The sequence below is a fragment of the Halyomorpha halys genome, unplaced genomic scaffold, assembly GCF_000696795.3.
Source record: "Halyomorpha halys isolate HHAL.00 unplaced genomic scaffold, Hhal_1.1 Scaffold572.1, whole genome shotgun sequence".
In the NCBI taxonomy this organism is placed as follows: Eukaryota; Metazoa; Arthropoda; class Insecta; order Hemiptera; family Pentatomidae; genus Halyomorpha; species Halyomorpha halys.
In genome coordinates this window covers 506,431-522,191 of record NW_027107638.1, presented here as the reverse complement: position 1 = coordinate 522,191, position 15,761 = coordinate 506,431, and the positions used below count along the sequence as shown (strand labels likewise).

General features: G+C 29.4%; 2 protein-coding genes across 2 annotated transcripts in view; one reads left to right on the top strand and one right to left on the bottom strand.

Annotated features, from left to right (window-relative positions):
- Window positions 1-5,833, top strand: part of LOC106684356 (putative ankyrin repeat protein RF_0381) — a 7,110-nt gene extending 1,277 nt beyond the window's left edge. Inside the window, exons 2-3 of the mRNA XM_014426393.2 lie at window positions 2,171-2,616; window positions 4,133-5,833. Coding sequence (XP_014281879.1) covers window positions 2,179-2,616; window positions 4,133-5,791 — 2,097 coding nt within the window. The 5' untranslated portion in view covers window positions 2,171-2,178 and the 3' untranslated portion in view covers window positions 5,792-5,833. The remainder of the gene's footprint in view (window positions 1-2,170; window positions 2,617-4,132) is intronic.
- Window positions 5,834-8,926: 3,093 nt separating this feature from the next.
- LOC106684354 (D-beta-hydroxybutyrate dehydrogenase, mitochondrial) overlaps window positions 8,927-15,761 on the bottom strand; it is a 256,182-nt gene continuing 249,347 nt past the window's right edge. Inside the window, exon 4 of the mRNA XM_067046015.1 lies at window positions 8,927-10,302. Coding sequence (XP_066902116.1) covers window positions 10,116-10,302 — 187 coding nt within the window. The 3' untranslated portion in view covers window positions 8,927-10,115. The remainder of the gene's footprint in view (window positions 10,303-15,761) is intronic.

The window sequence follows — 15,761 nt, the reverse complement described above, 5'->3', positions numbered from 1 at the left end:
TATATAAAATTCTAACTACTTAATAAGTTTTTATAATCTAATATTCTGCACAAATTTTTCTATTGAACGTTATAACTTTCATTTTCTAATATTTTTTCATAAATTTCAGCTCTGTCAGTTTTTCATTATGTTCGATTATCTTAGATAATAGAACATCATAAAAAAATCTAACTACTTTACAACTTTATTTTATTTCTTAACGTTGTAATTACATTTTTGTTACATAATTTATAACTTTTATTTTGATTTATATTATTTGCAATCATTTCGAGCTCTTAAGTCAATTTTTTTTATGTCAAATTATCCTAAGTATTCCAAATCATGTATCTAACATTCATCCTTAATAGAACATAAAACTTTATAAAATCTTTAATTTTGAATAAACATAGATTTTTGTGTACTCATAATACTTTTTTTTTATATTCCAATATTTTGCATACGTTTTCCTAATATACTTTATAACTTTATAACTTTTATTTTTATTTTCTATTGTTTTGTTTCAATTTCACCTTTTTAAGTCAATATTTTTTTTTGTTGGAGTATCTTAGGTATTTAAAAACTTATATGTAACATTCATCTGAAATAAAAACATTATGAACTCTTTGATTTTTAATAAACTTTAGGTTTTCCGAACATTTAAATACAAATGTTCTATGCCATCGAAGTTGAAACATAAATGTCACTCAATATTCGTTTTTATCAAGTTTATTTTTAAAAAAAAAAATTATATTATTCTTAAATATCTTATAAATTCTAAATGGTTTAAAAATTTTTATTTTATATTTTAATTTTTTGTATAAATTCTGCGCTCTGGAATCAATTAGTTTTATTATATTAGGTTTTCATAAACATTTATGTACCATTCGTCTTTATTATAAAATAAGTTTCTTTTTTATTACTATTTTTATTATATAACAGTATATTAGTATTAAGTAAGTCCGGTTTATATATTAAATTTTTTTATCTAACTAAACTAGGATTTTTAACTTTCAATATTGCATACATTTTGAGCTATTGAATCAGTTAATTTGTACCTTCTTTGACATGAATGTACCATTCGTTATTCTTATAAAAGAGGTCACACTAATTCTCATTTTTATTCAATCATATTTTTTTTTTTTTTTTTTTATGTTTTAAATAAGTTTGTCACTTAAATTATAATTATAATTTTGAATATTATTAGGTTTCCTAGCAGAAAACTTACGATTTCAGCTGCATCTAGGTCCTACATATCAAAATATTTTATTGTGTAATGGTGAAGCAAAAGATGTTTTATAAGCCTTAATCTTTTTTTTTTTTTATTTTTATTTTTTTTTTTTTTTCTGATCATAAATGTCCATACCGAACTGCTTTCGTCTATACCAATAACAAATGAACATCTTTTTGAAACAATTTCACTAATTTGATTAAGGTTTTAACATAAACACAATTTATTGTTTTTATTCTTACATATATTTCGGATTTTCAACTTTATATCTTATTAAAATTATCGAAAAGTTTCAGTATAATTTAAATTTTTTTTTATAAGGAGTTGCTTCTTTTTCCACCATAGTTACTAACTAGTGACTAAAGTAACTGTATTATATTAACAATTTCACTCAATACTTCCATTTATATATTTAAAATTCTTAACTTCATATACAGGACACTGTCGACATTTGTTTTTATCAAGTTCGTCGATAAACAAAATTAACAGTTCTGGATAGACAGAAGCCGTTGTTGGAACAAACATTAAGTATAAACATCGATGTATTTTTTGCAATGTTTTGTAAGCATCGATATCTTAATATTGAACATTGATAGTCTAAAACATCGATTTTTTTTGTTGTCGATGTCTTATCCCTAGTTCGAACGACTTCTGATTATCCAGAACTACACCGATCATAAGCAGTATAGGGTTTGAGAGGGCAAAAATGCTTACTACCCATGCTCCGGACGGTCAGAAAGTAATGTATACAATACTAAATATTTTACCAATTTGACGAAGTAATATTTCTGGATGATTAATGACACATGGATTCAGAAATGAGTCGTGAATAGATAAAAAATCAGGCACTTTGTGGACGTAGGAGAGCTCTCAATTGTCCATGCCAAATACTAATATATGAAAAAATAGTATCATTACTGGAATAATTAGTAATAAATATTTTTTTTCTTTCTACATTTCTAGAAACAACTATGGCTATTCTGCAGCAATCATTGGAGCGAATGGTATTATTAGGCCGTAACACTATTCTTGATAAGATCTTGGCTGGTGCTAGTTACGGTGCTAGGGCCTACATCTACAAGGGAGCTGCAGTCGCTGACATGGAGCTGAACAGTCCACAATATCTTCTGCTGGCACTGCTCTACTCTTTAGTGACAGAGGAGGTCATGTCTTGCTGCCAGCTGGCCGATGTCTGTCACCAAGTACGACAGCTGCAGTCTGATTATCTGAGAGCCTGGCTGAGTGGTGAATTTGTGTTCCCATGCCAGGATGTGGAGAAGGCCATGGCTTTGCTCGCTAAGCTCTTAAAGTCAGGTGTATTAAAGTTGCCTTCTCATGTGACCAGGATAATGTCCTCTCTTGCAACGAAGTATAGGGTGCCTTGGACTACTCTATTACAACCATCAATGGTAAGATATGATTTTTTTATATAGGAATAAGGATATTTTATACCTTCCTACTATTTAGCAATTAGTCATCTTGCTTCACTCAAGTATTTAATTTTTATATTTATCATTATGAAAAAATATTAATCAGCATATCCTACCTTACTTCATTTTATTTTCTCTTGAAATTTTTCTCACTCTAGCTAAACTTATCATTTTATTCACCTTGTATTGCTTTAAGACATAAACAAGATGGCTGGTGTAAGTTTTATAGTTACATAGAAAGTACGCCGGAAGCCTCCCGACTAATAATACTACTAGGAAGTAATGGTCAACAGCCATTAAGTGCACTAAGGAAAGTAGATGGGAAGTGGACCTCCAGCCTAGAGGACACCTTGTCCCATTTAATGGAGATAAACTTTACGGGTTACTAGCACAGAACATTAGACAGTCCTTCAATCACAGATTTCCTCGAAGAGGATCGTGCAGTAGCAGTATCTATTGTTATGGATGGGGCCATTAGGTGGGCTGTGGAGGACCTCAAGCCATATAAGGCTCCAGGCACAGACGGTATTCTGCCGTGCATGCTCAAAGGACTTGATCCCCTACTCCCCAGGATTTGGGTATAGCTTACAGCCTCTGGCATTGAGATATATACCAGAGATTATCTGCCCTGTTTTAGAGTAGTCCCTTTTAAATTTCATTTGAAACTCACGAAGGTTCAATATAAAGGAATAAGTTAGCCATTCCATAGGTCTGCCTTGGGAAATGCAAAGAGGACCAATAGGCCCACTTGCCGGACTTGTCCCCCCATCATTACCAGTACCAGTAGTAGTGCTTTGTTCGGATAATCAATTATTTTGATATAATTTTCTTTTTTTAATTAGTATTTATGAATAACCAAGATAGATGCATTTAAATTATAAGTTATTTCTCATTATAATTTTTTGGAACAATCTGGTTTCATAAATGTCAAAGAATTACTATTTCTTATTTATATATTTCACTAAAAATATATATATTCTTTTCTAATATATTTAATGTTTTACCATTATTATACAATTATACAACAATTATCTCTTATTCACTCTCCTCTACCTCTCTTAAAAGTATTACGAGTTAACCATATCTTGTGATAATTTTAAAACTGCCTAAAGGTCAATAACTTTAAACGAAAATAAAATGTTTCAACAATTTATTCTAATTACTTAAAATTTTAACAATTTATTCTATTTTTGGATGTATTGAGGATACAGGATCCCCGAAATGTTTTTTATTTTTAAATCAAACTATAAGGCATCTGTATTACTTCCAAGACAAAAGTATATATGAATTATTGAGTTGTTATGAGTTATGGTTTAAATATGAATTATTATCAAACTTTATATGTATGCTATCTAGAGTCAGTGTAGTGCAAGTCTACTTGTCTAGTAATATGAGTTAGTCTAAGTGTGGAGATATTTTAATTTGATTTATTTAAGTATAGACAATATTTGGAATAATTATGGTACACTAATTGCATGATATCTGTCTGTTTCAGGAAGGACACAAAGATTTAGCGAATCATCTTGAAGAAGCAGTTATAAGGAATAGTCATGCAGATATTATAGCCATAGCCAATGAGGGTGGTGATGTCAATGGGTCGACTCAGTCCGGAGAGAGCCTCATCCATTTAGCTGTAAGGCATGGTAACTTTTCCTCTATTGCTGCGCTTGGTTTCCTGAAGGCAAACCTGGAATGCTTGAATTTCAGAAATGCTACTCCGTTAGAGGAAGCTGTAAAAAATAATTGTTTAAATTCAGTTAAGGGCCTGTTATCAGCTGGTGCCAAAGTTGATAAGCTTTTTTTCCGAGGAGACACATACCTCCATATTGCTGCAGCTAGACACCTGAATGGACCACTAAATGTCTTGCTAGAAAAGTTGGATGCGAACAAGAAGAATAACTTTGATGAAACCCCGTTATTTCAAGCAATCAGAGCTGGCAATGTCCTTGGAATGCAGATGTTATTGGAGAAAGGAGCTGATGCTAAAATATTTCATGATGGTAAGAGCCTTCTTGAGATTGTCGTGGAATCTCAGAATCTTGAAGTGTTCAAAACATTAATGGTGAATGGTGGAACAAATCTCAGGTCCAAGGTGGGTGATACAGTATTTCATTTAGTTGCTCGCTACGGAAATATTGAAATGTTACGAGTAATAAAAAAAATGAACCTTCCAGAAAATTTTAAAAACAATAATAATCTCACACCTTTACACATAGCTTCTGATCTGTCTGTTTTGGAAACTTTTATTAGAATGGGTTTAAATGTGAACGATAAAACAAAATACGGTGAAACTCCGCTGCATCTCGCATCAGAAAAAGGTTCTTTTGAGCTGGTGAGAACTTTGTGCCAGAAAGGAGCGGCTGTTAACATGCAAGATGCCAGTGGAACAACTGCTTTGATGTCAGCATCGGAATGTTGCAAGGAGGATATTGTGAACTTTCTGCTGCATAACGGTGCCAATCTAAAGATCAAGGACGAAAAGGGTCAGACGGCACTTCACTATGCTGCTGGAGGAGGCTGTGTAGGGATAGTGGCCTCTCTGTTGGAAGCTGGAGCCAAAGTAGATGATCGAGGAAATGAAGGGAACACTCCAGCATTCGTTGCGGCCATAAACAATAAAACAGCTGTACTAAAGCTGCTTGTGGAAAATGGGGCTGACTTAAATTTGAGATACAGCCATGGGGATGGGATATTACATCGTTGTGCCTATGATGGAGAAGTTGAAGAGGTGACTACACTGCTTGCTGCTGGGGCTGAGGTGGATATAAAACATAAAGACAATGAGTCGACTCCCTTGATGTTGGCTGCAAGTGAAGGACACATTGCAATAGTTAAAGCTCTCCTTGATGCTGGAGCAGATGTGAATTCGAAAAATAAGTTCCAGTGTACTGCCTTACATCAGGCTTCATTGGAAGGACACATTAAAGTTCTGATGATGCTGCTTGATGCTGGGGCAGACCTAGAAGCTAGGGAAGAACATGGGTGCACACCATTAATGGGCGCGTCTCAGCATGGCCACTTGGCTGCAGTGAAGCTGCTTCTCAGACGGGGTGCTCTAATAAATGCAAGGGATGATTATAGAAGCACTGCCTTAAGTCGGGCTATTCACACTAACGTAATAAACTACCTGAAATCAAAAGGTGGGTTGTATTGATATTGAATAGTGCAGTTGTCTTCTGCAACACAACAATTTTATTATGACATAAAACTATTTTTAAAATGTTATCAAATTTATACATTTTGTCTTGAAATAAAAAAATTTTCTTACTGACAGTTCGATTTTAGTTGTAATTTTAATAAGTTAAACATTTGTAAATTTAATTTTCAGACTTACATTAAAAGGTTCAATTGTGTGTATCGTTATAAAATTTTAAATTTTCAGTTACTCTGAAAGCTATGTTTTTAATTAATTAAGCGAAAGAGATTATTTTAGATAAATTTTAAAAGTTTGTTTTAAAATAAATTTTTTTCAGAGAACAACAACAGAAAATGTAAACATTGTATTGCGTATGGAGAGCATTATATTATTGTATTATATTTTTAATATATACATTATGTTTTACTAATATATAACATTTGTTGTACATTATATTATGTATGGAGTGCATTATATTTGATAAATTTCTATCATGATAAGAGTTGTTAAATGTTTAGCTTATTATTTTGGATTTATTGACACAATTATTATTCATTATAATTATAGTTTGTATATAATTATATTTGTATTAATTAGTTTCAGACTATTTTTTTAATTTCTAACCCAAGATTATTGTTCCTTTGAATTGTGGTTGTAGAAGTAGAATCAACTTACCTTATCTAATATTATTACTTCATAAGCTTTTTTCTGTCAGTATAAATAATATCTTATCCAGTTTTATAAATTTTAATAGGTTAAAAATAATTTTCACTCTCTATTTTATCCCATTATTTACCAATTTTCTTTCTTATTGGTGAGGTTTCAGACATATTGATTTCAGTAGTATTACTGTGTCGAAAACCATTAGTATGTTTTATTTTGTATGTGGAGTTCTAATTTGCTTACATGTGTAGGTCTGGTTTGTGCCATTTCATTTATTTGAAGTAGCTTATAGGGCCCTAAGCCATTCCCAAGTTTTAAATATAAGAAGATGGTCAGGGTTTTAACATTTATTAGTAACAAATTAAATTTATTACTATCACAACATTTATTATTATTATTATTATCAATAGTATTTTATGTACAGTTGGAAATATCAATAAATAAATTTAAAAAAAAAATTATTATCGATTAAATTTATAATTAAATTATTACTATTTAACTTTTAATTTTAAAATAACATATTTCAACTGAAACACTATAAATATAAAATAATCACTTGCGGGTGGTGCTGCCACTGATGCAAAATAAAATTTAAAGAATATTAATGATAAATAAAAAAATGTACTTTTTTATATAAAAATGCATGTACTTGAATTAACTACTAGAATAATTCTACAATAATATAACAAAACATCCATAACAGTAGGATTTTAATTAACCTGCAGAATCCTTCAACTAACAAAAAATAACCTCTTCATTAATATAACACTAAATTAATTTAAATGGTCAACTAAAATTTTATTGTAGACATGACATTCTTATAAATACTTTCTAAAAAAGTTGATAATTACAGATAAAAACAATTAACACAGGAAGGAAGTTGAATAGTGGGGGAGACGCAGGTGTATCAGAAATGGTAATGAACGGAAAGGTAGTGGAGTATGAGATGTAATGACCATTTCCCTAGGGAGAAAAAATCCCTGTCGAAGTTGCGGGTATTTTATTTTGAACGAACGGTTGGTAATCAGTCGCCTCCGGCACTTTTCGGCACTGTTCGGGACCATCTGTACACTCTGATCAGGAAAAAATGGTCTTCTATGATAGAAACTTTTATAGGAATGGGTTTAGATGTGAATGATAGAACTGAAAATGGTGAATCAGCGTTGTATCGTGCTTCTGCCAAAGTCTCTTGAGTTGGTAAGAACTTTGTACTGGATGGTGCAGCTGGTGACTTGCAAGATAATGAAGGAACTTCAGCATTGATGATTGCATTGAAAAATTCTAAGGAGAATATTGAGACGTTCCTACTGAATAACAGTTCTGATCTAAGTATAAAGGACAAAAAGGGTTGGATAGCGCTTTACTATGCTGGTGAAAGAGGCTGCATTGGGTCGGCGGCCACTCTATTAGACGCTGGAGCCAAAGTGATAAGAATAACGAAGGGAATACTCCAGCTTTCATTACAGCTGTAAATAATAAACCAGCAGTCCTGCAGCTGATATTGGTGAATGGGGCTGACCTGCTCTGATATATACTTGGCTTCATTATCTTTTGTTAAACTGTTGTATTCTTGACAGAAACAATGTTTCTGTTTGTTGTTTGAATTCAAGGGCAAACAACTGTGGATGGTTATCATTGTCCTTGTAACTAAAAAAAATATTTGGTAAATTATTAATTATTAAATGTTTTTTTAAAGTTGAATAATATATGATACTAATTATTTTGGTGATTAAATAATTATGTCAACTAATAATTAATAATAAATATAAAATATAAATATAAATAATGTTATATTTTATAATATATAAATCTGATTCATATCTGAGTAAACAATCTAGTAGATTTAATGAATTCAATTGTGTTACTAATGCTCTCTTCACTGTCGCCCAAGGCCTTGGAGAGTCGTCGAGGAACACTACAATTTTCCTATACTTCTGTATTGAGGACATTCCTCAAAGATATGAAACACAGACATAATCACTTTGCAAAGTTGATACTGAGGTGGATAGTTGGTATTTGTGATTTTCACATTGAGAAACCTTAAAATACAAACTTATATAGTTTATAAATGTTGTGCACACACACCCAATTTTTTTAATTTTATGAAATGGACAATAATTTATTATCTCCATTAAAAATTAATTCCTAAACTCATCAAATTTGACTAAACTGAATGAAGATCCTTTACTTACTAATATTCAAGTATTAAATAGTTCTACGGTTTCACACTAAAGTGTAATATAATAAATTCCTAAAGATATTAAGTGTGCATTGAATTGTTTTCATGGTATATTTTACATTGTTTTTGGTTCATTTTAGAAATGATTGAAAAATTGGCTTTTGTGTCACCATCAAGCTTGTTTACTTACTTTTTTTATCAAATGATTACCCAATAGTCAACAGTGTAACTAGGAAGAGGTATTGTACTCAGTAGATGATTTAGCTCAGATTAGGAAAATAGGTAATTAAAATGAATGATAAATAATAAAGTTAGAAGAAATACAAATTTTTATTATATACATAATTAAATGGTTATTATTATTTAATTGATATGTACATTATCACTAAATCTAAACTCAGGAGTTAGTCGGGAACAAATTTTCAATTACCATTATTTATTAAATATAACAAAAAAACAAAACAATTATTCTGAAATGAATACGATAATAAAACCTTCATACAAGCATGTTCTTAAGCAAATTAAAAAAAAGATACACATATATTTTAAATAACTTGGCACAATAATTACTTCTTCTTTAATAAAATTTATATGCATGAATATATTGTTATAATTTAAGCCCCTGCAAATATTTGGATATATTTTGATTTAACGATTTTCTGTAATTTTCTAATAAAAATAATTCTTATCAAAATTCTCGCCATTTAAATGATATTGTATTTTTTATTTTGTACATTATTTTTTTTCTATATTTTTATTTATTTACATTATAAACCATGAAACCAATGACAAGAGAATTACATAAAATGTGTCATTTCAATTATGGAAATCCATTCTGTTTCAATAATTTTTTATCTAATAAAAAATTGATTTAAGATATTATTTTGGAGAGTAGTGATTTTGGTAACATTGCTCCATTAACATTGAACATAATGTGACGAAAAGAGAATATTTTCATTTAAATTCGATTGTTCATTCAGAAAAATTTCCATACCTATCAAAATGGCACTCACAATGTAATTGTTTAAAGATGTAATGGTATTAGATTGTTTAAATATTTGAAAGAAAAGTGATTCACCTATATACATTGTTGTTGACAAGTTATTCTTAAAATTTGACTAATCTTATTACTATTATTCAATTATGTACATATTGATTCTCTTGGTGCAATCATTTTGCTGTAATTTGTTTTAAATTTTCATATATTTACTTTTTTTTGCATGTTATTAAAGAGATTTAATTTTATTTTATCAAAAAAAGACATATATACAAGCATAAATATCAGCATTAACTGTACACGGTACATGACTCAAGAACACAATTTACCACTCCTCATGATTACAGAAATCAGATCAAAACTCCACAAACATTTTTAATTAGGTACACCAATACTAAATAAAAACAAACAGAATAAAACTTTTGTGGTATGCACAAAAGTTTACTTATAATATGCTTGCAATCAATGTAGATCGCAATGAATCCATGATGATTTCCATGGACCTATACCGTAGAATGTGAGTTGGACTTCCGACGTTGTTGTAAAAAGCTACTCATGGTAACCGGCGGCCTCAACTCATACCTCTCCTTGATCTGATTGGACAAGAGTACTTCCTCTAAGCCAGACAGGAAGTACTCTGGCAGCAGGTCTGTACGGTAACTGGTGTAAGCCTCTACTCCGCCTTCTTGTCTACAATTTAAAATAAAGATATTAAATTTAAACAATATATAGTGAGGTTGAGGATAATTTATTTAAAAACAGTTATCCTTTATGTTTTTCATTGTTATCATTTTTAAATTACATTATATATGTAATGTATGTTTACATTATGAGAAGATGGTTAATGAGAAGAAGATGGTCTGGAGGTTCAGTCATTGGAGTAGTATTTGTATGAACACAAATATGGAAAACTTTTAGTTTATCTAAAACAATTATTTCAGAAACAAGTAGACCTATATAAGTTGAATGTTCTATAAAGTTGTTTATAATGTCTACACTTCTAGTACAAGTGCCCAAGAGGAGAATAAAGTAAGTTGTTTCACTCCAGTTTGGGATTAATTTAATGAAAAATATGTTCAATTACTAGTCAAAAATTGAGTAGTATTAGTGAGTATAGTTAGAGGGAATTTTAGCTTAAATGTTAGAAAAAAATTAATTTTTCATTTGGAGCACCATATCGTTATAACTAGGGATAGGATTTTTATGTGCTAAAAAATCCGAAATATGTATGTAAATATGTGCTAATAAATTGTCAAATATTTAAAAAAATATGTAAATAATTTTTTTTAATTGTAAAAACTTTGTATTATTCAACAATATAAATTACTAATTTATTAACTTTAAAACTAAAAAAAAATTACATAAATATGTATTTATTATATAGTATATGAATAATATTTTAAAGAAATTGTGTTAAAATATGTACAAAAAATGAACTTAGAGAAAACATAGCTGTTCAACAACAAGACATTAATTAGTAATTGTAATTAAACTAATTGATTAATAATTACTCAGAATGAATTATAAACAAATTGTAAATGGAAATAAAGAATAATCCTTATTAAAAGAAGAAAAACCTTAGAAAAATATTTAAAACTTTGGAAGAAATCAATTATTCAGCAAGGTCGATTACAAAATTATTCCAGATTAAATGCATTTTTAAATTTTCAAATAAAAATCTTCGTCGGTTTGACCGCAGAATGGACTTGTACCAGCTAAAAGATCTTTGAACATCTACTGATGTTATTGGGCCATACTTAAATGAAGCTATTTCCATTGCATCTAGTTCGGTATTCTGCATCACCTTGTGTTGCCAATGTTCGGCACAAATCTAAATACACAGTATTGGTACCTGTGGAATCTGAGGATGAAAGAAAGAAACAGAGAAATGGATTGAAGAGTAAACAAACAAATTCTAAGAAAATGCCACAGGAATAAGACCCTTGGTCTTTTCAATTGATTCTGAGGAATTCTTGATGTAATTCTATGTGAAAATTTATTATTGCCTTTGCATTTAATTTGTGTCCAAAGATGAAGACATAGAATTTTTACGCATTATTTATGATAAATGATAAATTTCACCTTTTAGTATCTTGCGTTTTCGTGAATTTTATGAAGTTGCTGCAAAAAATTTATTTAAAATTAAACAAATAATTTAAGGAAATATGTGATTCAGGACAGAATACCTAAAAATATGTTAAAAATAACAAATATTTCAGAAAATATGTGATTTACAACAAAATATGTAAAAAAGGCCAAATGTTTAAAAATATGTAAAATAAAAATGGTTTCTTTTGGCCAGAAATGTCTTGAAACACCTTTAGTTAGTAAGGAATCGCAGATATAATGGTCAGGTAAAAATATGTGAAAACATAAAAATCCTATCCCTAGTCTTAACTACCTACAACACAAGAAAACCTAGTGGAACATCAATTAAAGTAAAGTAGATTTATTAAAATATGAGCCCAAACAGATCTATTTACATTCAGTAGTTCCCAATATATAATTTTTTTAAAAGCAACATTTCATACAAAATGTACAAACCAATCCGTAGTTAGTGAATTTATTGTGTGAAATCTGTAACTCAGAAACCATTCGACTTACAGATGTCTATTAGCATTAAAATTAAAATCTGATATAAAGTAGTTCATGGTGTTTATCTTCTTAGGAATAGTAGTTTTTATCATGTGTAGCCTACATAAAAATTGAACAAAATACAATATAGAAATGCTTTTTAGTAATTAACATTGATATAATATAACATAAATATTAATATAAGTGTTTAAAAAGGTTATAATATTTTCTTACATTTTTCCCATTATGATTACATGACATAATACATTATTCCTTTTTTTTTTTTTTAAATTTAATATGACTATACTACATTATTTTTTTATGTCCCTTTATCAATTTGCTCTTCACACTCATCCCTCCTTGCTATTTTCTTCTTAACTATTTTAATTATGTCTATTCCAGTCCCAGTCATCTCATATTTCTGTTTTTATTTAGACTCAACACAAAATAGTCAATGTATTATACTCATAAGTCCTATGTCACTTTTGAAATATTTACTTAAAACGGAAATAGGAAACTTGAGACAGTTAAATGGGGCAATATTTAAAAAATGGCTAAAATTGAAAAATTGATTTATTAAATTTATGGACTCATTAAATTTTTGAAATTCAAACATAAAACAAAACAATAAATAAAACGAGGTTATAAATCAATAGAAATTGAAAATAAAATCATTGTACCATGAGTAAAGTAAAAAAAAATAAGTTAAAAACGAATAATAGGTTAAAAAAATAATACAACTAAATTGTTAAAAAGAAATAATAATAGATTAATTATTTTATATATTCTTGTTTGAGAGTGGTTTAGTTTATTCTTAATTTAAAACAAATTTGATCCTTTTTTTCTCTCAACCTTTATTCTTTAAAATTTGTCCACCTTTTCGACCTTTTAAGTTGCAAATGTAAATGAAGGAAGGAAGAAAAGTGTGTTGTAAAAGTTTTAAATCTAAGAACAAATTTTTTAGAAAAGGTTATATGGGACAAAGGCAATTAGCCTATATTTTTAAGATTTGAAAAAGGAAATTACATCAATATTGAAGGTATCCTTGAGAATGGCCTGAGGGTCGAAAGTTGGAAAAATTTTAAAGAATAAAGGTTGAGAGAAAAAAAGGATCAAATTTGTTTTAAATTAAGAATAAAAGAAGTAATAATAAGTTAAAATAAATTAATAGATTATTAATAAAAAAAACTAACAAATATATCAGTAAAAAAATAACGCGTTATTTTACTCAAATGAATTGTTTGTAACTTTTAGAACAGCCTCCATTTTTTATGCCCCTTTCACAGTTGCTAGATTTATCAATGTTTATTCTGAACTGTAAATCGTTTTTATTCTGATTAAATATTGGAGGAAAATAACCTATTATTTTATAGGTTAAAAACAAATAATAAGTTAAGATAAATACATAGATTAATTAAAAAAACAGTAACAAATGAATCATTTACAAGATAACGTGATATTTTTTTTTTTACTAAAAAAGAATTATTTGAAACTTTTATAACAGCCTCTATTTTTTATGTCCCTTCTATTGTTGGTTAAGTAATCTGTATCAACTGTATATAGTTTTTATTAGGGGTATTCATGATGTTGTGTTAAATGTTAAATGTTTTACCATGTTAAATGTTATAAGTATAAGATTGTGAGCAGCCCTATTTAAAGTCATGTTAAACGTTAAATGCATAAGAGCCCCTTGCGGATTTTCTCAGCAACTTGTTGTATAAGCCTTTATGTTTATAACCTTCCTTCCAGATCCGTTATTGTTTACTTCAGTTTTGATTTAAGTAATTAATTAAAACATGCCTAAAGTGAGTGAAAAGTGGAATTTGTGTGAAAGTTTAGCTAATGAAATGAAATGAAAATATAACTTTATTCTGGGACATATGTCCCCTAAGAATAATTACATAGTTCATATAGTGAGATTTTTTTCTGGCGAGCGTTTACAAATTTTCAGATAGTAGAATGAAATTACATTGTTTTTTTTTTTCTCAAATGTATCATTAAAATTATCCATTCTGGTTTAATAACAGGGATATGAATACCACAAACACACGAAAGAACTGAGCTGTCATATCAACAAAAATGGCGGCGATCTCAACTGGTCTATTGTGTGACGTCATTCTCCATTTAACAGACCAAGTAACAGACTCTCAGCCATGTTAAATGTTATTTCGTTTTATCACGGTAAAAGAAGGCAATTTTTTTCGACTTAACATGAGTTTTTCCATTTAACACGCTTTAACATGTTAAACCAAAGATCATGAATACCCCTATTATAATAAAAAATTGGATTGAAATAACCTGATATTTTCTCCTCCTGGATTCTTGGGCCATTTGTCTGATTCATACTAACTTAAGTAATTGCGTAAAAATAGAAACTAATGTTGTTTTTTTCTCTCATGACCTAAGGAAATCAAATAGAGCAAATAAAGAAAATCCAAACGTAATTGTGATCGGAAGGAAGGGGGCCATTAAATGATCGTGTTGTTTTCTCAGCCTTGGAATCGACTGAATCATCGCCGAGTCGGGCAACAAATGTATTCCACGACTTACGCAAGCTTTTTCAATTCACAAGGCATCATGTGGGAAAGTACTTAGTACTTAGTTATTTAGATCCAGATGCATCATAAAACCTAATATAAAATAGTACCATGGGCGTACCCATTAGCGCAGGAGGGGGCAGCCCCCTTAGAAATGAAAAAATTAGTAATTAAATAAAAAAATGGTTTTTTTCAAGGGAATACTAGAGGTGTTCATGATCTTTAGTTTAACATGTTAAATGAAAAAACTCATGTTAAATGGAGAAATATTTCCTAATTTTCCCATATTAGAGGTATTCATGATGTGTTGTATGTAAAATGCTTTACATGTTAAATGTCATAAATATAGGATTGTGAGCTATTTAATGTCATATTAAATGCATAAGAGCTTCTAGCGGATTTTCTGAGCAACTCGTTATATAACCTTTCTTTCCAAAATTTCTTGTTTTTGCTTACTTTTAAGTTTTAATTAAAGTAATTTATTACAGCATGCCTAAAGTGAGTGAAAAGTCGAAGTTGTGTGAAAGTTTGTCCACTGAATACCTTGTTAATCTTCTAACTGGTGAGGAAGAGAATCAAAATTAGCTAATTATCTACTGTCATTACATTATTATTATTATTGTTGTCATCCATTGTTTTATTAGTAATAAAAACATTCAAAACAATAATTACACTATAAAAACACAAACTAAGAGAAAGTAACCTAACACGAAAACAACAGAAATGGCGACGAGCTCAGCTGGTCTCTTGCGTGACGTCATTCTCCATTTAACAGACCTAGTAACGGACTCTCAACCATGTTAGGGGTATTCATGATGTTGTGTTAAATGTAAAATGTGTTACCATGTTAAATGTTATAACTATAGGATTGTGAGGAGCCCTATTTGAAGTCATGTTAAACGTTAAATGCATAAGAACCCCTAGCGGATTTTCTCAGCAACTTGTTTTATAAGCCTTTATGTTTATAACCTTCCTTCCAGAGCCTCATGTTATTGTTTACTTCAGTTTTGATTTAAGTAATTTATTACAACATGCCTA